General features: G+C 40.7%; 1 protein-coding gene across 5 annotated transcripts in view; it reads left to right on the top strand.

Moving 5' to 3' along the window:
* VPS13A (vacuolar protein sorting 13 homolog A) overlaps positions 1-27534 on the top strand; it is a 354074-nt gene that overhangs the window by 295470 nt on the left and 31070 nt on the right. For all 5 annotated transcript variants that reach the window (XM_053292130.1, XM_053292129.1, XM_053292133.1 and 2 more), the window contains exons 56-67: positions 2010-2156; positions 2733-2814; positions 5224-5293; positions 7645-7753; positions 8443-8556; positions 14200-14342; positions 14437-14518; positions 18049-18162; positions 21600-21675; positions 21777-21940; positions 22290-22335; positions 25355-25478. In XM_053292130.1, the coding sequence (XP_053148105.1) occupies positions 2010-2156; positions 2733-2814; positions 5224-5293; positions 7645-7753; positions 8443-8556; positions 14200-14342; positions 14437-14518; positions 18049-18162; positions 21600-21675; positions 21777-21940; positions 22290-22335; positions 25355-25478 (1271 nt within the window). The remainder of the gene's footprint in view (positions 1-2009; positions 2157-2732; positions 2815-5223; positions 5294-7644; positions 7754-8442; positions 8557-14199; positions 14343-14436; positions 14519-18048; positions 18163-21599; positions 21676-21776; positions 21941-22289; positions 22336-25354; positions 25479-27534) is intronic.

Here is a 27534-nt window from a genome sequence, read left to right as displayed (position 1 = left end):
GACACCCAAAAATTGGTAGGATGGTAGCTGGCACCCAGGGGTACCTGTCACCCAAACCCCAAAGCAATCGGACACTCGTACGATTTTTTATGAATTTTTGAAAATTATTTTTATTTTTTCTCATATGGTATAATGGGATTCCAACCAGCCAATTATACCTTATTGTGGAGCACCCATGGGTGCCAACAACCACCCAAACCCTGAAGCAATAGGACAGTCCTACAATTTTTGATGAATATTTGAAATATTTTTAATTATTTTTCTCATAGAGTATAATGGGACCCAAACCAGTCCATATCCCCTATTGTGAAGCACCTAGGGGCACAAAAGCGGGGTGGCTGGTAGACAGACAGGGGTGCCTACCACCCACAAAACCCCAAGGCAAGAGGGCTGATTTTTGGTGAATTGTTGAAGTTTACGCATCTTTAAGGTTCTTCCTCATAAGGTATAATGGAGCTTTCAGCAGCCCCATAAGTGCACTTGGGGGGTGCTGGGGTGGCCCAGAGTGAGTGGTGGTGTAGTGCACATAGGGTGCCAACCACCCCCATGGGTTTCTAACCCATGGGGTACAGGGTTCTGTTGTTTCTGAGGTATTCTGAGTGTGGATTCTATGATAGCAAATGAGATTTTCAATGAGACACCATGAATCCACTCTAATTTGCTTCCACTCTAAATTATGAATCCACTCTAATTTGCAAGGTTTATGGAGAAAAACCTTAAAGACGCGTAAACTTCAAAAATCACTTAAAAACCATCCCTTTGCCCAATTCTTTTCAAATAATTCTGATAGCTTCCTTGCCCACCCTAGGAACTACCACCCACCACACTCCACTCTTCGACACCCCTTTCCCTCCGACATGAAGCTATACATTTGCTGCAATCCTAATTATTCTCTATGAGAAATTCAAAAATACTTTAACAATTCACCAATAATCAGAGGAGTGTCCAATTGCTTTGGGGTTTTGTGGGTAGTAGGCACCCCTGTCTGTCTACCAGCCACCCTGCTTTTGTGCCCCTAGGTGCTCCACAATAGGGGATATGGACTGGTTTGGGTTCCATTATACTCTATGAGAAAAATAATTAAAAATATTTCAAATATTCATAAAAAATCATAGGGGTGTCTTATTGCTTCGGGGTTTGCATGGTTGTTGGCACCCATGGGTGCTCCACAATAAGGAATAATGGGCTGATTGGAGTCCCATTATATCCTATGAGAAAAAATAAAAATAATTTTCAAAAAATCATAAAAAATCGTACGAGTGTCCGATTGCTTTGGGTTTTTGGGTGACAGGTACCCCTGGGTGCCACCTACTATCCTACCAATTTTTGGGTGTCCAAACCGGTTCAAACCGGTTCAAACCAGTTTGAATTCGAACCGAAGCAGGGGGTGGTTCGAACAAAACCAAAACCGAACCAGCCCCCTCCTGGTTCAAATCAGGTTCGATTTCGAACCGAACTGGGCGAACCGGTTTTGTGCACATCCCTCGTGTGAATGGACAGATGACCACCAGCAGAACCACAGTTACTGGTAAGCAACTGAAATTATTGTCAAAGGCTGATCATCATCATTGCAGTGAGAACTCCAAAGTATCGCATCTATTTCTTGACAGTTTTTACACATGTTAAATATTGCAATGCCTGAACAAGCTGAGTCCATGGCTCAGTGGTAGAGCCACCTGCTTTGCATGCAGAAGGTCACAAGTTTGATTCTGGCATCTCCAGGAAGTGCTAGGAAAGACTCCTGCTTGAAACGTTGGAGAGCCACTGCCATTCAGTGTAGACAATACTGAGCTAGATTGGCCAGTACTCTGGCTTGGGATAAGGTAGCTTCTTATGTTCCTAAGTCAGCCATTGATTTCTACTGGAAAGCTAAGCATGCCTTAGATGTCTCCTTTTGAAATCAGTAGGTTTAAAAATGCTTGAATTAGGCAGAACTGTATCCTGTGCTTTTATTTGCAAGATTAATAAGAATTGGCATTAAAGTTTGGACTTTTTAAAAAATTTAATAGGTCTGCTTGACTCCTACTGGTGACAGCATGAAAATACTAGAGCCAAATGAAATTCCTGTGAGAAGAAGTTTTTTGCCAGCTTTAAAAGTACAATATAGTACATCTGAACATCAGACATCATTCAGAGTCCAGATTTATAGGATACAGGTATGCTTGTGGTTAGCAAGGATGTCTATTAAAAAACTTTTTGGATGACATAGAATATAGACAAAGATACAATAAATTGCAAACTGGGTTTTTTGTTTTGTTTTATTGAACTTTCAATTTAATCCTTGTGACTAGATTTCAAACTTTTCTCTGCATCAGTAATAAAACCTCTGCATCTTCACTAACGGGGTTTCTTGAAAGCACTTTTAGAAGCAAAACATCCTATGATTTAGAATTGTATAATAATGATGATAACAACAACAACAATAATAATAACTATGCTTAAAAATGAAAGTTCATGTTAAGTCTGTTGTTTTATGTAGTGGATTTTATAAATGTCAAAATTAGGCATGCTGAGTAATTAATTTCAGGATTCTGCCATTATTCAGTGGACAAGCCAATAGGTAGTTAGACTTCAGTTGTTCATTTCTGATACCTCCAACCCCTTGTGAAACTAGAATGCATGAAGGCAGTATAACTGTAATTTAGACATTTGTTAAAACAAGAACAAAAACAAATGTTTGGAAATAGACATCTAACATGCAAAATATTGTCTCTTGTCACTGCGCTTATCAGATACAAAACCAGATTGCTGGAGCCATATTTCCCTTTGTGTTCTATCCAATTAAACCTCCCAAGTCCATCACCTTGGATTCAGGTTTGTTAATGCGATTTAACATGTTGCATTTTTCTATGCATTTGTAAATAATTTAGAAGAAAAATATCTTTTAAAGCAATAGTAAGATTGGATTTAGTTGATAGGATTGTAAATTGCTTTCCATAGTTGGTAGAGCCTGGAATTCCTTTAGCTTCTTATGAATGCGTATCTTGGAAACAGTATTATTTCTATTTTCACTTGAGTGAAGTGCATGTCAAAGAATATGACTAGGGTTATATTGAGCTTCTTCACAAAGCAGAGTGATCTCCTATCCAAACCTGCAAGTAATCCGTGGCTTCTGGGAGGTACCATTTCTGCTCTTTGTCTTTTCCCCAGAAATCAGTCTCTACCCTAAAGGAAATTAAAAGATGCAAAGCTTTTTCTATTATTATTATTATTATTATTATTATTATTATTGACCTTATTTAATGTGCAATAAAAGTTAAAAGTTTAAAAAACATTCAAAAGTTTAAAACTTAAAAACTAAACCACAGATGTAACAAAATAGCAAACGTTTCGATGTAACAATGTAGCATCTCAGAGGCTGTCTTACATTGAAATGTTTGCTATTTTGTTACATCTGTGGTTTAGTTTTTAAGTTTTAAACTTTTGAATGTTTTTAAACTTTTAACGTTTATTGCACATTAAAGAAGACCATTGAAAAAGCTTTGCAGTGTGGAAATGCGTATTTCATCACCCTTATACTGTCTTATTCAAAATTAAGAGATGGATGTGTCCATCATAACTGTTGGTTATAGATCACATCTGTGGACAATGTAAGGTTGTAAAGCAAGAGTGATGTGCCTGTGATGCATTGGGGATAGCAAGGTACTCAGTGTCCCAAGCCAATATCTTTAGAGAAGCCATAACCATGCAATTAATGTAATTAGAATATGAAATTGTATATTAATTACAATTAATGTAATCAGAAATCCATTTGTTGAGTAGACAATATCTGTAACTTTACTAAACTGTCCTGAAGTGTGCATCTACTATATTCAGCACTGAAAATATAATTGACTTCATTTCTTCTTATTTATGTTTCTACTAGGGATGTGCACAAAAATGGATTTGGTGATCCGTTTCAAGTTCAAAATGATCATAAAATCCTCAAAACAATTTGTCGAAACAGCAGTCAAGCCAGCTGTTTTGACAAAACAACCTCTAAATGACTTGAGCATTTCGACCATAGGGAACAACTTGAAACACCCTGTTGTTCCCCACGGGTAGCTCCTAGGGACACCAAAGTGGGTTGCGTAGTACGGCATGATGGGTGCTACCTACCACCCAACCCAGAAAAGAAATGGGCAGCCGGGTGATTTCTAACAAATTGTTAACCTTTCCCAAAAACCTTGAGGAAAGGTTAAAATGTATTTAAAAATATATTAAATCTATAAAGCACTGTAGTACACACATATAAGCTAGAAAAAATTAATCCCTCCAAATAACGAAGCAGGTTTTATTTGGGTGAGAGGCTTTTCTGGAGGGGAATGAGCAACAGTGGGGATAAGTCAAAGGGAAGGGAATGGGAATTACTGTGGCCTCTTCTAAATTAACCCACCCTTCCTGTCTTACAGGCCTGGTGCCTACCTAGTATCCACCTAATCCCTTCCCTAAATTAGGCCCTACTTAAAGAATTCTTAAGTTCTCTTAATAACCTGACCAAGGGGGTTGTTGGGGCTTATCTTCTGGCATCTTTGGCTGGAGTCTGGAACCCAGGAGTTTCTCTTGGCCTGGGCAGACACCGGGACTCATCTGGTGGGTGTTGGGTAGGTGGGTGCCCCAGCAGGCGGGTAGACACCCACCCAAAACATCAAAAGAGCAAAAGCTGGTGGTGGGGGGAGCCCAAAAAGGGAAAGAGAAAGAGCCTGGCAGGCTGAGCACCAGACAGAAGTCACAACACACCAGCCTTCAAAAACCAAAAAATGAAGTGCAGTATCCACCAGGAGGTTCAGCTTGGGGATGCAAAAGAAAAATGTAATGTCGCCCATGACAACACGTGATTTGAATGAAAACTAGCCAACCAAGAAACAAGGAGATCTCAAGCCAATTGGAAGCCAATGTCAGGAAACCAATCAACAAGAGGAAAACAGTCCTCCAAAATGGCACTTGAAACACTCAAATCAATTCGAGCTCGAAACAGGGTCATTTTGATTCAAACTCAAACAGGCCCTTTATTTTAAGGGCATTTTGTTTCAAGTCCGAAACAATCAAAATGACTCCTTTCAAGCTTGAATTGATTTGCATATCTCTAGTCTCTATCACTTTGGACTGCCTCTTGGTCCAACTCTTCCATTATATATTTTGGAAGTGGTCATAGTTACATATATTATACCTTCCTCTTCAACAGAAATTAGATCCTACATAGGTCTGTTTTAATCCTGTATTTTTTATTTGGGATTTTTATAGAACCCAAGCCATTTACTGATGTCAGCATTGTCATGAGAACTGCAGGACATTCTCAGATATCACGTATAAAGTAAGTACTTGTTCTTTTCCCATTTTTACATTAAGGCTGCAGTTCTAAGCACATGCCTCCATTTGGATTCATTGGGACTTGCTTCCAAATACACATGCATAGAACTATAATCTTTGACTTCCTTACATGGTAGTAAATTGTATTGAGGTCAATAAGATGTTTTTTTCTGAGTGACTTAGGCTATGAATGGATATTCATGACTGTGTCCAATATTTATTTGTTTTTATTGAATTTATATCCCACCCTTCCTCCAAGCAGGTCAGAGTGACATATATGGTTCTCCCCCTCATATTTTATGTTCACAACAACTCTGTGATATAGATAGGTTCATCTGTCCAGGTGAATGATGTTCTGCCTGTTCTAGATGAGACTGTACTCCTCCTAAATGACCGGGTTCATAGTAGCGATGTTTGATCCAGCACTGTTATGGGGCAGCTAACATATTATATTTTACTTTATTATATATTTATTATATTTGTACACCACCCCCAATTTCTGTCTCTGGGCAGCTTACATCAACATACAACAAATTAGAACAGGAATTAAAACCTTAAAATAATTTAAAACCACACGTCAAGTTAAAAGCTTGGGTGAATAAATGTGTCTTTACTTTTTTAAAGTTGTCAGAAATGAGGAGGCTTTTATTTTAGCAGGGAGCACATTCCAGAGTCTCGAGGTGGCAACAGAGAAGTCCCTCCTTAGCAACATAGGAAACTGTCATATACTGAATTCAGACCATTGGTCCATCTAGCTCAGTATACACAGACTGGAAGTAGCTTCTCAAAGGTTGCAGGCAGGACTCTCTCTCTCAGCCCTATCTTGGGGATGCCTGGGAGGGAACTTGGAACCATCTGCATGCAAGCATGCAGATACTCTTCAGAGAGCAGCCCCACCTCCTAAGGGAAATATCTTACACTGCTCACATGTACAGCGCTACAAATAATGTAGGTTATTTGAACCCTAAGCCATACAAATAAGATAAACAACCTCAAAACAATGGCACATATGGTAACCTCCAGACTGGATTACTGCAATGCGCTCTATGTGGGGCTGCCCTTGTATGTAGTCCGGAAACTACAGTTGGTCCAGAATGCAGCAGCCAGGTTGGTTTCTGGGTAATCTCAAAGAGACCATATTACTTCCATATTGAAACAGTTAAAGTAGCTGTCGATAAGTTTCCGGGCAAAATAAAAGGTGGTTATTGCCTATAAAGCCCTAAATGGCTTGGGCCCTGAGTATTTAAGAGAACGTCTTCTTCATCATGAACCCCACCACCCATGGAGATCATCAGGAGAGGTCTGTCTGCAGTTGCCACTGCCCTGTCATCTTGTCCCCTTTCTCTCCTGCTTGCCAGATGTGGGGAGTGGGAAGATGGAATGCCCCTGTGTGACTGTGCCACTTGTCAGGCTGAGAATCCTGAGATGGGACATGGTGGGGTCCCTGTTGCTGGGCAACTCCTTAGCTGGATAGGTGACAGTAGGGGTGGCATTGGTGCTTGGAGAGGCAGCCAGCAAGAAGCACCACAGGCAAGGAAAGGGTGCAGTCCCGGGCTCGACTGTGCCACCATCTCTATGATTGTGGTTTGAAAATCGGCCCGAAACCATGGTTTCATCCAGAATCACATGTAATGCTTTGGCGGCCAAACCAGAGGTCTCAGTGGCAAACCTTACTGCAGACCACAGGTTCAAAGTGCAGTTTGGTGAGACAACCCATGGGTTGCTTTGGGCTGTAAACCATGTTTTCATGAATTCGGACATACTGGAGTTCCAACCTCTGCACTGTTTAATTCCAGTTTTGTGTTACATCTGAATTTGGCCTATCAATGCAATGGGAAGAAGTCCATATTCTTTTAAGGGACTGAGCAGCTCCTTCCTCTCTGTGCCCTGAAATGTGCACATTTCAGGTACAACGAACTTAGTGCCTGCAAAATAACAGAATCTCCATTTTGGATGAGAAAATGTGACACAAGTCTTCTATAGAGTCACTCTGTCTGCCTCTAGATGCCTTGATTTGTTTAATATATCCTAAATCAGGGCTACTCAACTTTGGCCCACCTGCAGATGTTGGTCTGCAATTCTCATAATCCCTGGCTATTGGCCCCTGTAGCTGGGGATTATGGGAATTGTAGTCCAAAACCAGCTGGGGGGCCTAAGCTGAGCCGGCCTGTCCTAAATGGCTAACGCATTTTAATGTCAAAATATGATGTCTTAAATTGGTAATCCTTATTTTAATAACCATCTTTCATTAATATAAAATGCATTTAACTCCCAAATGACCTGCATATGTATTCAATCCTCTTAAAGAATGTTACAAAAATTGCTGTTTGTGTTGTTTTTTCTACTTGTTTGCAGGTATTTTATGGTTCTTATTCAAGAGATGGATCTCAGGTTAGATCTTGGGTTCCTTTATGACTTGGTTGATTTCTTTACATTTGCTGATGAAGTGCCTAAAGACCAAGAGGTAACTCCTGTTATAGCAAATAAATTTGCAAGATAGTAAAATCAAAAACAAAAAGCACTGGTGCAGTGGGAGAAGCACCAGTGAAGCACTGGTACTTCTGAAGAGTCGCAGACTAACACTGCACCAGTGCTTGGGGAAGAATCTTCAACAAACTCTCCTTTTCTCAAAAGCCCTGTCAGCTGAACATATGTCCCTGAGGGCAGCACATAGTGCTTCCAAAGGAAGGGAAGGTTGTTGAAATTTGTTCCCACTGCTGAGCCAGCAGTGTAGCAGAGTTAGTTGCACTTTTCAGAAGCTCTAATGCTTCAATACTCAGGATGTCAGCCACTATATTAAATATTATGTACCAGCTGGTGGTTAAATATGAATATGTTTAAAGAAGGCCTACAATAGTGAAAATGTTTTTAATTTCATCAAATAAGATATATTAAATCAAATGTTTATACACCTTGATATCAACCAAGAAAGTCCTTTAAAATAAATCCAACAGAATATGTCATACTATGTACTATATACTCATATGTACTCATATGTACTTGCCATAAAACTGTTAATATATATTGTAGCTTTAAGAAATTCTGGTTTGATGATAATCCTCTTATTCCTTTGCTATGTAAACTGCTTTCAGAACTTTATATCAACTTTGAACTTTTTTCAAAGTAGTTTATAAATATTCTAAATATTCACAGACTGCACTTTTCAAAAAGGATGTTGAAACTGTACAGGAAGAACTGAAGGACATATCATCAACTGATACATCACAAATCAGCTTATATGAATATTTTCATATTTCTCCAATCAAGGTATGTTCATGTTATAAATGCAACAACCAGGAAATAATAGTAATATTAAAGGTGCTTATATTTGGTGTCAGGGCCTGGTATTAACCAAACCCATTATTTGAGAGGGTTTACCGCTGCCAGCAAGTGGAAGTGGAATTGAGAGAAAGAAGAAAAATAACTCTTTCTTTCCCCACAGTCAACCATTTTAAGATTCCTTCCAATCTTTCACACATACATCCCACATTAGGATGTATGGCACCCCACTCCCTAGCATATCTAACTGCAAGCAGCAGATTTCTACACAAATTCTAAGCACTTAGGCACAGGCCACTACCTGTGCAGGAAAGGAGAAGAAATTGACAGGTTCAATCTGGACTTTGAATCTTTGGACTTGTGTCCAAAGGATCCTGTTCAACATATTGAATCATTAGCACTTAGAGGTCTCTGGCCCCCTAACAAGAAGGGTGCCCAGCAGCTCATAACTTCTCCCGCAAGCTCTCATCTGCGATGTGAAGGAAATAAGCAGCAGGGGGATATTTCTCCTTCAAGTTACAAAATGAGTTTATTTTATAAAGTTGTTCAGCTGTTTCAGAGCACTATCCCAACTGACCAGAATGAAGTTTCAGTGTTAATCAGAATTCAGTAACAATTCTAGTTTTTAAGCATGTGTGCCCCAGCTCAGAATACGTTAGAAGAAAATGTTTATAAATATGTTACCAGTGCATTTGAGAATATATCCTCCTGACCCCAGGCAGTCTTGGAGGAAACTGATTATCTAGACCCATTTCAAACTGGCTTTCGAGCTGGCTACGGGGCTGGGACAACCTTGGTCGGCCTAGTGAATGACCTTTACCGGGGAATCGACAGAGGGAATGTGACTCTGCTGATTCTTCTGGATCTCTCGGTGGCATCCGATACCATCGACCATGGTATCCTTCTGCATTGCCTGGGGGAGTTGGGAATAGGGGGCACTGCCTTGCAGTGGTTCCGTTCCAATCTCTCGGGTAGATTCCAGATGGTGGAGCTTGGTGACAGTTGCTCCTCAAAACAGGAGCTGTTATATGGAGTCCCTCAGGGCTCCATTCTGTCACCAATGCTTTTTAACGTCTACATGAAACCGCTGGGTGAGGTCATCAGGAGGTTTGGTGCTGGGTGTTATCAGTATGCTGATGACACCCAAATCTACTTCTCCTTTTCATCTTCAGGAAATGGCATTCATTCTCTAAATGCCTGCCTACAAGCAGTAATGGGCTGGATGCGGGATAACAAATTGAAGCTGAATCCAAGCAAGATGGAAGTGCTCATTGTGGGGGCTCAGAATCTGAGGGCTGTGTTAGATCTTCCTGTGATGGATGGGGTTACACTCCCCCAGAAGGAGCAGGTGTGCAGCTTGGGAGTACTCCTGGACCCAGGCCTCACCCTGGTATCTCAGGTGGAGGCCATGGCCCGGAGTGCTTTCTAACAGTTTTGGCTGATTCAACAGCTGCGCCCATTCCTTGAAGAGGATGACCTCAAAACAGTGGTGCATCAGCTGGTAACCTCCCGGCTTGACTGTTGCAATGCGCTCTATGGGGCTGCCTTTATACGTAGTCCGGAAACTTCAGTTAGTTCAGAATGCGGCAGCCAGACTGGTCTCTGGGGCAACCCTTAGAGACCATATTTTTCCTGTTTTGAAACAGTTACACTAGCTGCCAATATGTTTCCAGGCAAAATACAAAGTTCTGGTTATTACCTTTAAAGCCCTGAACGGCTTGGGTCTGAGATATCTTAGAGAGCGCCTTCTTCTACATGATCTCCACCACATGTTAAGGTCATCTGAGGATGTCCGTCTCCAGTTACCACCGGTTCATTGGGTGGCGACTCAGAGGCAAGCCTTCTCTGTAGCTGCTCCTGGGCTGCAGAATGCACTCCCAGCAGAAATTCGCAATCTTAATTTCTTACTGACCTTCAAGAGAGCCCTTAAAACCCATCTGTTTGGCCTGGCCTTTCAGGGTTTTTAATTAGTTTCAATTGTTTTAATGCTAACCTGGTTTTCAGGGTTTTAATTGTTCTGATAGTTTAATTGTTTTTTAAGATATTTTAATTGTTAATTGGTGTTCATATTTATATTTCTGTTTTAATTGTTATTGGTTTTAATGGTTCTGTTTTAAATGTAAACTGCCCTGAGCTATTTCGGAAGGGCGGTATAAAAATCAGTCAAACAAACAAATAAATCAGGAGTGTCAGTTCTAATAAAATAATAAATAATATGTTTCTAACAAACTTTCCTGCCTTTTCTTCATCTTCCATTAATGTATCCTTTTTAGAACCATCTAGAACTTGGTGAGATTTTGCTAGTAATCAAGTTCCAGACTTACTTTATAGATTTCACTGTGAAAAATAGTGAGTGGGGGAAATGTGTACATTTTCATTGGGTGTGTGTGTGTGTACATACACATATGTTCAAAATGTGATAAAATATAATTTTATATTATCTGTAAGACAAGTGTTTTCTCAATGTGCTCTTTGATAGTGTAGTGTCATAGGAACATAGGAAACTGCCATATAACCAGTCAGATCATTGGTCTGTGAAGACAACACTGAGCTAGATAGACTGGCAGTGGCTGTGGAAGATATGGCAAGAAGGTTTAGTGGTGTGGTTCCCTTGTTCCTTTTGCATATGTAGGATGTTGTACACTTCTTATATTCATACGTATAGAGGGTTTCATTTTGAACTTTTGTAACCCAGAGATCTTGCTTTTCACTGAAAACCTTGTAATCACCTTCATGCTTGTCTTCATTTCTCCCTTTCATTCTTGTATTTTAGTTTTGACTTCATATATCCTTTTCGTACCAATTAGTAAGGTTTACTTAAAACATCCTTCTAACCACCTGAAAAAGGGAGGATAGATAAGATATGCTCCAAGAACAATATCTTGATTAGAATGTCCTTGGCAGTTGATCAAGTGTTTGGGTCTGACCCAAACTACTGATAAGGTGTACCCACCAGACCATCTCCAGGTGTTGCTTATGAGTTCTATAAAAGTATAAAAAGGCAGCAGGACACACCAGTAATTTGAATCTCGGCGTGGATCTGGAGTCCTAGGAAGATGCCACGCAGCCGCTGGCTTTTGTGGGGTCCGTCCTCTGTCATCTCTGGGGTTCCTAATGAGTAGCAGGGACATATGGTATATCTTTGTTCTGTAATCCTCTTTAGGTATGATTCAGTTCTACTGAATAAAACCTCTTGGCATTTACACTGGTGTGAGCTTATTGTCTCCAAATCCTAGAAGCTGTTGGTCACCGGCTGGCTACCAGCGCCAATATAGATAAGGAACCAATGGAGTTCACTGGATAAAATGCTAGATTTGCTGTGTTTATTTCTGGGTTTTTTGGAATTGCTATTTCATCAACATTTTTAATTATGAAAACTGTGGTGTTTTTCATAATTCTGTGCAGTGCCTAATCCTATTGCTACCAATAATGTTCCTCCACATCTCTCTTGAGCCTTTCAGTCAATAGGGGCAGTAGAGTCCTTTGGGTCACTGGTTGCTGATCCTGAATTATGGAGAAGATTTCAGTCTTTTTATCAAAACTGTGATAATGTTTGTTTGCTTGTTTATTACATTTATAAACCACCCCATCCAAAGGCTCTGGGCAGTGTACAACATCTTTTAAAAGACCTTCCAACTTTAAAAAGACATAAAAACACACAATTCAAAACACAGTGCTAAAAACAATATAAAAACAATTCAAAAACAACTAAAACCATTTAAAACCAATTAAAATGCTTTTAAAAACACTTTACAAACCTTGGAAATGCCAGGCAATATAATGTAATTTTGTTTTATTGTTTCTGAGTCACAGGTAAGATTGTGTCAGGGCTGAGCCATAGGAAGCTATCAGAAGATCCAGAAATAATAAATAATAATAATCTTTATTTGTTAGCCGCCCCATAACAAATTGTACTCTGGGCAGCTCACAACATAGAAGTTGTGCCAGAGAGTCACCACCAAGAAGACTGCTGTTACTCAGACAAAATCCCAGCCCAGTCAGGAAGGCTTTTATAGCCCTTTCCATCTAGGAGGGCCTGGTGGGTGGAGCCATTCCAGAGGTTGAGAACATTTCACTGTTGTCAGGGACTCCCTGCATTGGGAACCTGAGGAGCCAATGACAAGCAGAATCCCCAATCCAGAATCGAAGTTTCCGGCACTACTCAACCCTAGCCATCATAGCTCTGCTGATACCCAACTCTACACCTCATAGCCCTGCAGAACACACAAAAGAGGTCACACCCAAGGAAGGCCACATCCTGGAGACCCTAGGCTCAACCAACAGCATTTCCTGCCTCCAGGAACAATGCTGAACCCAGGTCCAGATGCAGCAATAATGGCAGAGCATTTGACTGGCAACCCACAGACTGCTTCAGGAGAGATATCTTTGTGAGACAAAGGGGTCACCTTGGCAGGGGAAACATGAGCATACACTCATGGGTGGGGTATGAGACTAACTAGGACCAGAAAGAGAGTGAGGCTTTCCTGGATCCTACTTAAACCCATCAGTCACAGCTTTTCAGTGCTGGTGCAACAGTTCTTTAAGGCTTTGATCTTGCACTTCAGCCTCCAAGTATCTGCTTCAGGCTTCTTTACGTTCATCTTGCTGTGTGGACTCTGCTGACCCAGACCTGCCATGACCAGTACTTTATGGACTGAACTCGGGCAACTGTCCAGGAAGATACTCCAAACAGCAGCTCTGATGGTTCATCCCACCAGGTAGCTGCTTGCAGAACCAAGGGTCTCAAGTTTTAGTCTCGTGGCTCATCAGATAATTGAGTTTAGAGCAGAACATGGTAGCTACCTTTATGACAAATGTATGTAAGCCAAATCCAGAACAAGAACCCTCTCCATTTTAGTACATACCACATTATAGGACCTATACATACCCCTGTGCCTGAATATAGTTTTGTCTCTAGTCTATTGAATCAGAGAGATCAGTATAGCATAGGAGAACCTACTAAGAATGCAAGGGCTTAATTCTGTGCCATAGTCAAGCATGTAGGTCTTCATGCTGCAGTCAGTGAGTGCCACATGCTGATGCTTGTATCACTTATAGCATACTTTGGCCACCAGTATGTGAGAATATTTCTGTATTTGTTGTGTGTTTTAGACCTACATAAAATGAAAACATCATTATGTTTATGTAGATTAAGATACAATAATATGTCAATAGAACAACAGAGATGTGGGTTTCTGTATAATTTGAACAGGATTCCCCCCCCCCCCCGAAAATTATCAGGGGGAAAATTCACCTGCAAATTCCCCCCTAATTTGCATGAAATGTGCATTAATTTTTTTATTTTAAAAATTGCTATGCAAATTTTCCTGATGCTGTAAATAAATTGTGACCTGATTTGGCATGTTTTGACCTTATTTATACAGTAAAACAACAACAGCAATGCCATATTAATTTCGCCTCACTGTATCTCAAATATTTTTTCAAATAGCCAAATAGAAATTTTATAAATGGAAACATTTCCCCAGAAAAATAAAGGGGGGGAGGCATTGCATTTCTATACCTCACATCTCTGTAGAACAGTAATTAACATAGCAGCAAAAACTATTTTCAAGCTCTTGGGTTATATTTAAGATACTAAGAGCATTCTCTATTCTATTTTTTTCCTTATAGTTACATTTAAGTTTTTCGCTCAGCACTGGTGGAGAAGATAGCAACAAAGAAAAGCGCAAGGAACTTATTCCAGTTCAGTCCCTGAACCTCTTGTTAAAGAGCATTGGGGCCACACTCACAGATGTGCAGGATGTTGTCCTTAAGTATGTCATATTTATTGACTCAGATTATTTTAATTAGAATATTTCAAAAAGATCGTATTCTTTTGTCTTTATTTATGAGATTTACTTGTTCTAGGTTGGCATTCTTTGAACTCAACTATCACTTTTGCACTACACAGCAACTGCAGTGGACTGTTATTATGCATTATTCGAAGCAGGTTAGTATAAACTTAGATGAATGAATGAATGGTATTCACCATTTGTTCTGTTTGGTTGGAACTGCATGCTTTTGTGCTCTATATTCATACAGTATAGTATATTATTGGAAGTTAGTGCAATTCTTAGCACAGTGAATTGCAGAGTTTAAGCAGAGTTTGGGTGTATTGGTTCAAAACCCAAAGTGAATTACAAACATAAAAATGGCCCTTTTAAAATAAAATAGATACCTTGCACACTGCATTTCCACTTATTTGGTGACTCCAAACTACTTCTCCCGTATACTGGAGAGTATATTCTGGATTTAAAATATTAACTAACAAGCTAAAAGATATCCATCAGAGCCTTGGAAGACTCCAGAGTGATTATTGAACAACTGGGGCCCAAATCGGAATAGATGCGATTTTATTTGCAAACTGTTTAGCAAATTGGTCACAGTGGGCTTTTGAAGTTTCCACTTGCTCACTTTGAGGACCAGGTTGCAAAAAGTCCTTTACGACTTAGAAAAGCTCCTCTTGACAATACTGAGCAGACATAATGGTGGTAGTGGGGGGGGGGGACTCTTCATCACTATAGAGTGAGTCTGAAAATAAGCTCTAACCTTTGATTTGGATAGTATGATTTGTAGGTACCCAACTCGTGCAGTTTGGGGAAATGCCAAAGACTAAATCTAATCAGGTAGAGATCTATCCATGATAAAGGAATGGTGCCAATTTGCCTTATCCCATATCACTCTCATTCTGCCTGGAGTTGGGTTGTGGGGAGGCAGTTTGAGAGTATATCAACTAGAACAGGTCATGGTTGACATGGAATAGATGAAATCCTCAGCTAATCCAGGAAAGGAGGAATCAGCATGAATATTTAAGTCTGCCCAGAAAAGAAGCCTTGTATTCCTCAGTGCCATGCTTGAGACCACCTTCATGAGGTCAGATAGGGGAGATGTTTCCAGCTTTGCTCAGAAGTGTGGTAGTTACTACCCTTCATGCCTAAGTTTTGGCTAAAGTGGGGGAATTAATTCAAACCTGCATAGATCCAAATTATTTAACTAAGTTACCAAGAAAGCTGGTCTTGGGTAGTTTTATGGTCAGACTGAAATAAATGTGATTTGATTTGGGTAGGGTAACATGGAGTTAGAGTACTCCAGAGGGAATAATGGATTCTTGATAGGTTCCTTGAAAATAGAGGCTGCGTTTTATTGAAGAACTAAAATTTTCAAGTCAAAGCAGTAGTTAATCTCCAGTAGACCTGCTGGTAAAGCTTTCCCTTGAGAGGCTAAAACTCTGAGAATTGTCTCCAATACACACTCAGGGATTAACACTGAGGGTTAGGAGATAGAGTTAAGGGCAATAGATAGAGGAGAGTAGAGACAGAAACAATGGTCTTATTCCTATCATAGATTTGCGGAGCTTAGGAATGAGGGTCATGAAAATGCTAGCTTCCTTCTTGGAAAGCAGCTGTAGGCCTTTAGTTGCATGAGGGTTCCAAGGCAGCAAGTCTCTTGGCTGTGCAGGAAGGTAGTGTGGCCACCATTGTCCAGAACCTGCTGCCCAGGAAGCACGCCAAAGGAATCTCCAAGGGTAGGGGAGAAAGCAAATTGCCCTGTGGAAGAGAACAAGTCTCTATAGTTCTCATGCCGAAGCAAGATGTCTTTGGGACAGTGGCAAAGAGCAAAATAACACACACATATGCATCCATACTTGTAACAAAAGTTGTGAAGGGGTCTTATAGCCAAAAAAAAAAAAATGGCCTGGGGAAATGACCAAGGATGCATCCATCTCATTGATGGTCCTTGATGATAAATTGCAGGTTGTTGAGCTGCCAAGGGGCAAGATCTTTTCAAAGGCTTTCTGGACATTTTCTTAAGACAAAGGGAACTGTAGAAAGATTTTGATGAAGGTGATTTGTGCAGAAGGGAGTGATTCTCAACTAGGGATGTGCACGAACTGGCCTTTGTAGAGGCCTCTGAACCGGTTCGAACATGGCACGGTTCGGCGCCGGGGAGTGGTTCTTTTAGGGCAGGGGGGTGCACTTACCACTTCCACCGCTTTCCCCCCCACCGGCGCTCCTTTTTAAAAGCAGTTTTGTGGGCAGCAGCTTACCTCCCTGCCGCCCCTGCCCCCGTTTTCGGCCCGAAGTGGCTGGAAGTACCATGCACACGTAGCGTGCGTGCATGTCGGACAGGTGCGCGTGACGTGCATATGCACTCACTTCCAGCCACTTCCAGCCAAAAACGGGGGCAGGGACGGCATACAGGTATGCAGCCACCCCAAAAACTGCTTTTAAAAAGGAGTGCTGGTGGTGGGGGAAGCAGCGGGAGGGTTAAGTGCACCCCCACACACACACACACTTAAAGAACCACACACACCCCGGCGCCGAACTGTGGAGGTGCGGTTCCATGCACACCACTATCCTCAACATGACCCATCGCAATCTGTGTTGGGAGCTCTTATCTCTACAGCAGAAGCAGAAGCCTTGAATACTTTGGCATTCCTTGTACTTGCTGTTGTGGAATCTTCCTCAAGTCTAATGGGATGGTCTGTTCTTATGAACTCTGTGTATGCTTAGAGGCAGCAAATAACTACATTGATATTTCCGTTGTTATTGATCTGGGGGCATCAGGAATGTACCCAAATAAGAATGACTAATTACCTTTCCATTAACCATGGAGATATGCCAGTCATGCTGTCTTGGCTAGAAACAGAAATGATAGTGTAGCTAGTATGGAAAAGCCAAAGATCAAATCATGAAGGTGCAACCAAGCCACATGGGAAGGGCACCAGAGACAACTGGGAAGTGGCATGGGCAGCCCACCAACAGGTTGTCCTGAACATCCACTATCAAGAGCATACATTCAGAACTCACCAACTGCTAACGGAGCATCTAGAAAGGGAGTTAGTCATAATAAACCATGGTGATCATTCCCCCCTTCCCATTAAGTCTAGGCTTCTTCATCACTAAGAAACCTGTCAAGCACAGTTGAGATACAGAACCTCTTCATCTGCCCAAGTTGACTCTCGGTGATTTAAGCCAAGTCCGCATGTTCATCCAGGTTCAAGCTCAGAATGATAGCTAGCCTCCCTTTAACTGACCTGGCATTAAAAAGCAGCACTTTAAGATTTAATGGGCTGCAAGCATGGCAACTACTGGGTCCCAGGCAAGCAGGAAGACTGAATAAGGAATATCCCTCAATTGTCTAAATCTTGTTCCCTTCACCTAGTATGGTGGTATAGACTCCCACTACCACATTGTCCTCTTCCCCACACATTCTGAATGGTGGCACCAACAACCCTCCCCCACCACCCGCAGACTCATCAGCTGATGTCACCATTGCTCCCCTTTGGCAAAAAAAGAGTACAATATGTAATTTACAATACTGCTTTTACCTTAATAATTAAAATGCAGTTAAAGCCTTCATTATATAGACAGTTTTCTAGAAATGAGTAGTTGTGGATTCATTCAAAGAATAATCATTTTGTATACTATTCAACAAAATTTACTATATTTTAAAAATATATATATGTTTTCACTTTAGGCTATTAAACAAATGTATGTTCTTATCCTTGGCCTTGATGTTTTGGGCAATCCATTTGGATTCATAAGAGATTTATCTGAAGGAGTTGAAGCCTTCTTCTATGAACCTTATCAGGTAAGCTTACCATCTAGCTTTCAGTCATGAAAGTCTACCTAAAGTACAGATGGATGTAGGAGCAATTGAGATATCACACAGAGAGAAGACTAAACCTTTGTGTATGCATGCTAGCCTCAAGAGCATGTGCTTACCCCTTCCCTTTATGCATGAGCTTTCAAAGTATGCTGCTTCTGATTGCGTTAGAAACAAGCCAGGGTCCTATAGATCAGCACATTGGTTTACCAGTCCTCTCTTTTTTTTATTTAATGTTGTGTTTACTTTTGAACATAACTGCAGGTCTGGTCTGTTAAGGATAATATACTGAGTAATGTATTTGTTTATTTTTATCCTGTTTGCTTCCACCTTGGAACTCAAGGTGACTTATATGGGGTTCCCAGGTTGTCATACATCCAGGCATTGAACAGACCTAGACCTGCTTAGCTTCATGAAGGCATGTGTATCATGTGTCCTCAGACCATGCCATATCTATCTGTAAACATAATCAATGTGAAAATAGATTGAAGTTCAGTAATGCTGTTTTTACTGGCTTCATAATGTCAATAATAATAACAACAACCACCAATGAAACAAAGCAGACCTACAAGAAAGAACAAGTAAAGAACCGAGCAGAAAAATGGAAAAAATAAGCCACTGCATGGTCAATATTTGCATAATATAACCGGAAAATCAAACATCACCAAGACCTGGCAATGGCTTTAGAATGGCAACTTGAAGAAAGAAACAGAAGGTTTAATACTGGCTGCACAAGAACAAGCACTAAGAACAAATGCAATAAGAGCAAAAGTAGAAAAATCCACAACAAACAGCAAGTGCCGCCTTTGTAAAGAAGCAGATGAAACGGGACCACCTAATCAGCTGTTGTAAAAAGATTGCACAGACTGACTACAAACAAAGACATGAAAAGGTAGCAGGGATGATACACTGGAACATCTGCAAAAAATACAAGCTACCTGTAGCCAAAGATTGTTGGTACCATAAAATTGAAAAAGTTGTAGAAAACGAAGATGCAAAAATACTATGGGACTTCCAACTACAAACAGACAAACATCTGCCACACTATACACCAGATAAAACTGTAGTTGAGAAGAAAGAAAAACAAGTTAAAATATCGACATAGCAATTCCAGGTGATAGAAGAATAGAAGAAAAAGAAATAGAAAAAATCACCAAATACAAAGATCTACAAATTGAAATTGAAAGGCTGTGGCATAAGAAGACCAAAATAATCCCAGTAGTAATTGGCACCCTAGGTGCAATTCTAAAACAACTTGAAGAGCATCTCAACCCCATAGGGGCCACAGAAATCACCATCAGCCAATTACAAAAAGCAACTTTACTGGGAACAGCCTATATTCTGTGACGATATCTATAATAATAACAGCAACAACATTGATAGTAAAATTCATCCATCCCAGGTCCTTGGGAAGGACTTGATGTCTGGATAAAACAAACCAGTCAATAACACCTGTCTGACTGTGTAAACGATAATAATAAATAATATTTATATATCATTTTTCAACAAAACATTCTGATAGCAGTTTACATAGAAAAAGAAATCAGATCATTCCCTGTACCCAAAGGGCTCACAATCTAAAAAATAAGGTAGACACCAGCAACAACCACTAGAGAAATGCTGTGCTGGGGTTGGATAGAGACCATTCTGTTCCCTCTGCTATATATGACAGCCATTACTTTAAAAGGTGTATGTTGGCTCAGTTAGTTGTATATGTACTTCCTTATTTAAATGTTATATAATCAGCAATGCTACTATTTTTTTTCAGATGGTACAAAATGTCAAAGAAAGAGCTTTTTAAAATTATATTTGAAAGAAAAACATTCTTTGCATAAATCTTTTATGGCATATATGCTTCTGTAGTCTGTTTACATATGTGACTTAATTCCTTAAAAGCTTGAAATAAAACCAATTTCTCCTTAGAAAGTGCCAGATTGTGTTTTGAGAGAGAATCAAAGTGGTAGAGGAAATGACAAAGAAGGCCAAATTTCCTCCTTCAATAACTGCAAAGAAGAGTGAGAGAGAAATGGAAAAGCAGATAGCAATATAAACCTTCATTCATGCATTTACAGATCATTACAGGGTGGATACCTTGGCTGCTTCTGATGCAGCCTTTGACAAAAGGGTCAAAGTTGGTCGTTAATCCCTGGTTCTTTGGAAGGAATATAGATTGATTCCTCCAAGAATTTTCCCCATCAGTTAATATGTCCATCAGTATAATATATATATATTTCTTTTGTTAAGCTTAGTACAGATTTTATTACTTGTACTTTTCAAAGCTGGACAATCTGCTTCACCTGATCTAGCTTTTACTACTTCTGCATACTTCAGTCTACAAGAAGTTGTGAGACAGCGCAGGGACTGAGGCACTATCTGGCTGTTGGCGCCTACTCTGTCCGTTCCATCTGCTGTGGATTGCCAGATAGATTTCCTACTCTTGATCTGTTAACCTGTTCAGTTAATATACTGTGTTCTAAATCTTCCTTTTGGATCTCTCGGCGGCTTTCAATACCATTGACCATAGTATCCTTCTGTAATGTCTGAGGGTGTTGTGGGTGGGAGACACTGTTTTACAGTGGTTCCACTCCTACCTCTAGGACAGATTTCAGATGGTGTCTATTGGAGATTGTTGTTCTTCAAAATCTGAGCTTAAGTATGGTGTCCCTCAAGGCTCCATACTCTCTCCAATGCTCTTTAACATCTACATGAAACCACTGGGAGAGATCATCAGAGGATTTGGAGCTGAGTGTTACCAGTACGCTGATGACACCCAGATCTACTTCTCCATGTCAACTTCTTCAGGAGCTGGCATATCCTCCCTAAATGCCTGACTGGAAGCGGTAATGGGCTGGATAAGGGAGGATAAACTGAAGCTGAATCCAGATAAGACGGAGGTACTTATTGTGCGGGGTCAGAACTCCAGAGACGATTTTGATCTACCTGTTCTAGATGGGGTCACACTTCCTCAGATGGAACAGGTTCACAGTCTGGGAGTACTTCTGGATCCACACCTCTCTCTGGTTTCTCAGGTTGAGATGGTGGCCAGGGGTACTTTCTATCAGCTCCGGCTGATACGCCAGCTGCGTCCGTTTCTTAAGATCAATGACCTCAAAACAGTGGTACATCTGTTGGTGACCTCCAGACTTGACTTTTGTAATGCGCTCTAAATGATGTTCCAGGGTATTATTGTTATTATTTATTTGTTTATTTATTTATTTATTACATTTCTATACTGGCCAAAACTTGCATCTCTGGACGGTTTACAATTAGGATAGGAAGCCCAGAAAGGAGATTTATGGGTAAGACAAAAGCTCCCTTTCATCAAACCATCCATCCATTGACACATTAGTTAGGAATCCAACTCCTGTCCAGGGTTTTGTTTTATGATATCTATAATTTTTTTCTTTGTTTCTTCCCCTCAGGGGGCTATCCAAGGTCCAGAAGAGTTTGTAGAGGGAATGGCACTGGGACTTAAAGCCCTAGTTAGTGGCGCTGTTGGTAAGCAATGACTTGGGTAAAAGCTGCCAAGTAATGTTAATAAAGTTTATGTTAAGTGTTAAATGCATTTTTAAAAATTGTATAATGACTTCTGTTAACAGGTGGATTAGCTGGTGCTGCATCAAGAATTACTGGTGCTATGGCTAAAGGGGTAGCAGCAATAACTATGGATGAAGACTATCAGCAGAAGCGAAGGGAAGCCATGAATAGACAACCTGCTGGCCTCAAGGAGGGTATAACACGTGGAGGAAAAGGCTTGATGTCTGTAAGAAATATCACATATTATATTTCAGTATTATTTCAGATGTAGAATGGTCCTGATCACTGAGTTTGGGGATAACAGTGGAAATGCATGCACAGTCTATAGAAGCTCTTGCTGTTATTTGTTCCTTTCATCCACAATCATGTATAGTGAACTTTTAAAAGTTGACTAGAACTTAGAGTGAAGTTTTTTATAGAGATTGGAAATACAGCTAAAATTCATCTTAGTTTCTCCAGTGTTTTAACAAATTAGAAAATTCGGTCCACAATCTTCAGTCACACTGAGAGCCCCTTAAGTATCAAATGTGTTTGAGAAACAAAATTGTGAAATTTATTTCTGTTTTAACCCACAGGGCTTTGTTAGTGGAATAACAGGAATAGTAACAAAACCAATAAGAGGTATGTTCAGTCTCTGCTGAGTTCAAAGTATGTATACAAAAATATATACTGTATAAACTCTGTGTCACTTGCTATTTATTTATATACTGTAAGGGATTTCTATCCTGCCTTTCAGGATAGAAACTTTAGCTTAACTTCTGTGCCGGATAGATTGATGGAAAGCATACTTAAGGACAAAATTGTTAAGCATATAGAAGAACAGGCATCTGCAAGAGCAAGTCTTTCTTCACTAATCTTTTGGTATTCTTTGAGAGTGTGAACAGGCATGTGGCTAAAGGTGATCTGGATAACACAGTATACTTGAACTTCCAAAAAACTTTTGACAAAGTTTTCCACCAAAGGTTCTTGAGTAAACTTAGCAATCACGGGATAAGGGGACAGGTTCAGTTGTGGATTAGTAACTGGTAGAAGGACAGGAAACAGAGGGTAGGAATAAATGGACAGTTTTCCCAATGGAGGAAGGTAAGAAGTGGGGTTTCCCAGTGATCTGTACTGGGATCTCTCCATACTGGGTGAGTGGGAGACAAAATAGCAAAAGCGGTTCAGTGTAACCAAGTGTAAAGCGATGCATATTGGGGGCAAAAAACCCATCCATCTTCACATATATACTGATACTGATGGGTTCTGAGCTGTCAGTGACTGACCAGGAAAGAAAACTTGGGGTCATGGTGGACAGCTCATTGAAAGTGTCGACTCCATGTGCGGCAGCTGTAAAAAGGCAGATTCAATGCTAAGAGGTCATTAGGAAGGGGATTGAAAATAAAAAACTCTAATATAATGCCCTTATACAGATCTATGGTGCAGCTACATTTGGAGCACTGCATGCAGTTCTGGTCACCGTGTCTTAAGAAAGATATTGTAGAATTGAAAAGGTGCTGAAGGCTGCAACCAAGATGATCAGGGGCCTAGAGCACCTTCCTTATGAAGCAAGGCTACAGCATCTGGGGCTTTTTTGTTTGGAAAAGAGATGACTTCAGGAAGACATGATACAGGTGTATAAAATTATGCATGGAGTGGAATAAGTGGACAGAGAGAAATTTCTCTCCCTTTCTCACAGCACCAGAACCAGGGGTCATTCTATGAAACTGAAGGCCAGGAAATTTAGGACCAACAAAAGGAAGTACTTTTTCACATCGTGCATAATTAATGTATGGAATTCTCATAGGATGTGGTGATGGCCACAAGCTTGGATGGCTTTAAAAGTTGCTTAGACAAATTCACGGAGGACAGTTCTATCAATGGCTACAAGTCTGGTGGCTATAGGATACCTCTAGCCTCAGAGGCAAGATGCCTCTAAATACCAGTTGCAGGGGAGCAACAGCAGGAGAGAGGGCATGCCCTCATCTCTTGCCTGTGGGCTTCTCAGATGCATCTGATGGGCCACTGTGTGAAACAGGATGTTGGACTGGAGAAGCCTTGGGCCTGAACCAGCTGGGTGGTTCTTACATACGCACAAAGGCTTCACAAGGTGGCTTTCCAAAAGTGGTAATGCCACAATAAAACACAGATAAACCACTTACACTATGTATCTTAGATACAATATCCTCCAGGCCAATAAAGAACCCTTGCTCTCTGCTTCAGTCTGATGTTAATGGCTGCAGAAGGATCCACTTTTTCTTAGAAAGGAGGCCAGATGGCAGTTGGTTATGCTACTCACAAATTAATCAAACCAGGGGGAAAATTGGGGATGCTAGTGAACTTTGAGGGTTTACCAGATGGATTTTGTGTATGAGATACATGTGACTGAAAAACTCAAGGTCATATAAAAGCTGGGCTCTTTGACCTTATTCACTTGAGGACTCAGAACTCCTCAAATCTGCTCACCTGTACCCTCCCGTGACCCTTGTACTTTGCTCCCAACAGCAAGGGAGTAGCAAGTGCAGTAGGTTCTTCATAAAAAGATCTGAAGCATTTACCTAAAGGGATAACCTCATGCTCCCTGATATCTTGGTAATTGTCGTTTTTAAAGAGACTGCTACAAAGTCTCCAACACCTGAGAAGACTACCTTTCCCAAGATACTTCTGAGACTTCTGGGAGGAAGAGGTGATCTCTTTAGATAAGAAATACCATGCAAGTCTTTTAAAAATGAACCTGCTGCAGCCTTCACCATCAGGTACAAAGTCAAAAGAGAAAGCTTGCCCTAGCAATAGAGGGAGGATTATCAAAGTCTCAAAGAGGCTCACTAATTTTGTTGTCAAAGGAACCGTTTTTTTTTTTAAAGGCAAACAATTACAGGCAAGCAGATGGCAATCCAGAGATTGCTAGAAATGTCTTTTCTAGACATTGCTAGAAAAGTGCTTAGTTAAGACTACTGTAAGTACAATTGACATCAATGAGACCAAAAAAAGTTGCAACTATCTTTCTTTAGATACGATCCAGTGTTTTCCATGAGTTTAGACAGAGAGAAAGCTCCTTCTCAGTCAAATTTAGGGGTGGGGAAGCAAAGACGCTTGTGGGCGGGAGGTATGGGTTATTTGGTTTGGTGGGAAGCTCAGTAAAATGGGCTCAGTAAACTGGGGAACTCCTCATACACTTAGATGGGATCTACACCCTTGGGTTTTTACAGTTTTGGCAAAGGTGTGTAATTTTTATTAGGACTGAAGTGAAAAAGCCTGCCTTCTGAACTACCATCCTGTTTCAGTGCTGCTAAGGTGCCAGTAGGGGCAGAATTTGGATAAGCCTTGCCAATAGGTGCAGCATCGCTATAGCAGTGATGCAATTCTTAGTAGCCACTGAACCTTCTTAGCATTTGCTAGCAGCATGAACGGGTTTTGTAATTGCATGGAACCAGCGCATGCACCCCGCTCTTGGATCGGCAGGGCGCTATGCAGTATGCAGGCCATTGAGTAGAGCGAGGGGGTCAGTTTCATAAAGCCTTCATGCCTCATTCTTCTTTTGAGTTGAAAATGTCTGTAAAATAACGTCAGCTAAGCCTTAATTGTAATAAATCTTGCAGAAGGTTTTTTCAGTTTTTCAGGGTTGTTGTTTTTTAATATTCAAGGCTTTTCCCCCCCTTAGGAGCCCAGAAAGAAGGAGCATCAGGCTTCTTCAAAGGTGTTGGAAAAGGCCTGGTGGGAGCAGTGACAAGACCCACTGGAGGAATAATAGACATGGCCAGCAGCACTTTTCAGGGAATTAAAAGGCAAGAATGCATTGATTACAAATACTAGTCTTTTTGTATTATAATTGCAATTTTTTCTATATATCTTCAATAACACAAATGCATATTATTTTAATCATTTATGCCCATTTCTAGTTTTTTACATTATTAATGAGCACTGCTCAAATTGGTGCTTCATATAAATAATATCCCTTTTTGAGTCCCAAAGCAATTGTGCCATACTGTCCACATATTTAAACTGTTGATCAGAGGATTATTGAAAAATTGAATTACAAGCTCCGATAACACAGGTGCTTCAAATAAAATAAAATCATCTGTCTTCTTGTTTAAAAAAAAAAGCAACAGCTCCTTCTGTTTGCTTTTAGGAAGACCCTCAAGACACACTTGTTTTCTCAGGCATTTAACTGAAAATTTTAAGCTATTTAATGTGTTTTTATCTTGTGAGATTGTTGGGGTTTTTTTGTCTTGTGAATTTTAACTAATCTGGATCATGATCCGTTGCCATTCATAAGTATGGGTACTAAGCCTGTGCAGGACTTCACAGATGGATTTTCTAGCTCCTTGTGGTGCCCGTGTTCCACCTCATGCTCTTGGTGTGTTTGTTAATTTCAGCAGGTTGGGTGCCATTTTGTCAGTTGGTTTCTGACCACCGAAACATTAACACTTTGTTGGTTATTGCTCTTCAGTTATCAGATTGGTCTACAAAAGAGAAAGAGATATACATGTATTCTACAGTTTTTGACTTGGGCTGGCCTTCTTTTGACTATTCTTCACTTATTGGACATCGAATTTGTTGTTTGATTGTATTGGACTGAACTTTGACTCATCTTGGCTTACTGGATGTCAGAATTGTTACCGTTAAGCAACTTTTGTTCCACAAGTCGACATTAAGAAAACTTTTAAGAGGTGCACGGAGTGAAGCCAAAAACTCTCATCTACCAACTCTCACGACACCTGTCCCTTATGTCTTGGAGACCATCATAATACAACTTCCTGCAAGATCTGCACGTTGTTCTCCAGACAAACTATAAAGAATCGTGCTCTCCTACTTTTAGCGGCACTTTACAAGCAAGCTCTGAGACCACTGACCCCAATGCTGAGATTGCTGTCAGCACTGGTGTTGGTACCAAAGTCAATGTCAGGGACATCCACTACTGCTCCATTGACTTCAGAGCATATTTTCAGGCATCCAGAGGTGATCCCGAAGGGTTCCTTCTCGACACAGCAACACAAGCATAAGAAAAATAGGAGGGCTTCAGTTGAAGGTCTGTTGTCTCCGCTTCCATAGAAACATTGGGATAAAGGTTCAAGATCCCTTTCGAGGTTGAGTGTGGGGACCCTTCACCAACTGGGTTGCAAGATCCATCTCTCTCCCTGTTGTTGTTGATGCCTTGGCCTATGCCTATGTTGACTACTTCCATACACTCAATGTCAAGAAGACATTGTGCCAACATCATGTTGATGGAGGTTCATCGGTCACCTTCAGTGCTGACACGGGGCTACACACCAATCCACTTCAGCATCAATTGCACCACATTGACCATCTGCACGTTCTCCAGCTAGAACACCGAGACAATTCCTCTCAACACCGAGGGAGGGTACTTCTTGGCAGTGTTCCCTGTAACAGGGATTTCCCAGATGTGGTGGACTACAACTCCCATAATCCCCAGTCAAAAGGCCATTACAGCTGAGGATGCTGGGAATTGCAATCAGACACATCTGGGAAACCCTGTTATAGGGAACACTGCTTCTTGGTGTCGAGAGTACAACTCTACTGTGGGTTCCGTGGTTGCTTTCAAACAGGAGGAGGATCCTCAAGATATTGAGGGTGGCCTTGATCCTACAACTGCAAGGTCATTATTTTCTATACTGGGCTCCACAGAAAGCACCCTCTTGGCATTGACTTTCCATGGCTTCCTGAGTCAGGGTTTGGACATGGACCCTGATATCAAAAAGGTGCCAGTGCCCATACTGAAGACACCGTTGATGTCCCCTATGCAGCTGACTTCTCAGTGATCATCAACTAAAAGACCAGTACAGATCCCTGCACCCATCTGGCTGTACCTGCAACAGGATT

Source organism: Hemicordylus capensis, chromosome 2 (genome assembly GCF_027244095.1).
Source record: "Hemicordylus capensis ecotype Gifberg chromosome 2, rHemCap1.1.pri, whole genome shotgun sequence".
NCBI classification, from domain to species: domain Eukaryota; kingdom Metazoa; phylum Chordata; class Lepidosauria; order Squamata; family Cordylidae; genus Hemicordylus; species Hemicordylus capensis.
The sequence above is the reverse complement of the archived record's forward strand: the minus strand, read 5'-3'. Positions and strand labels throughout refer to the sequence as shown.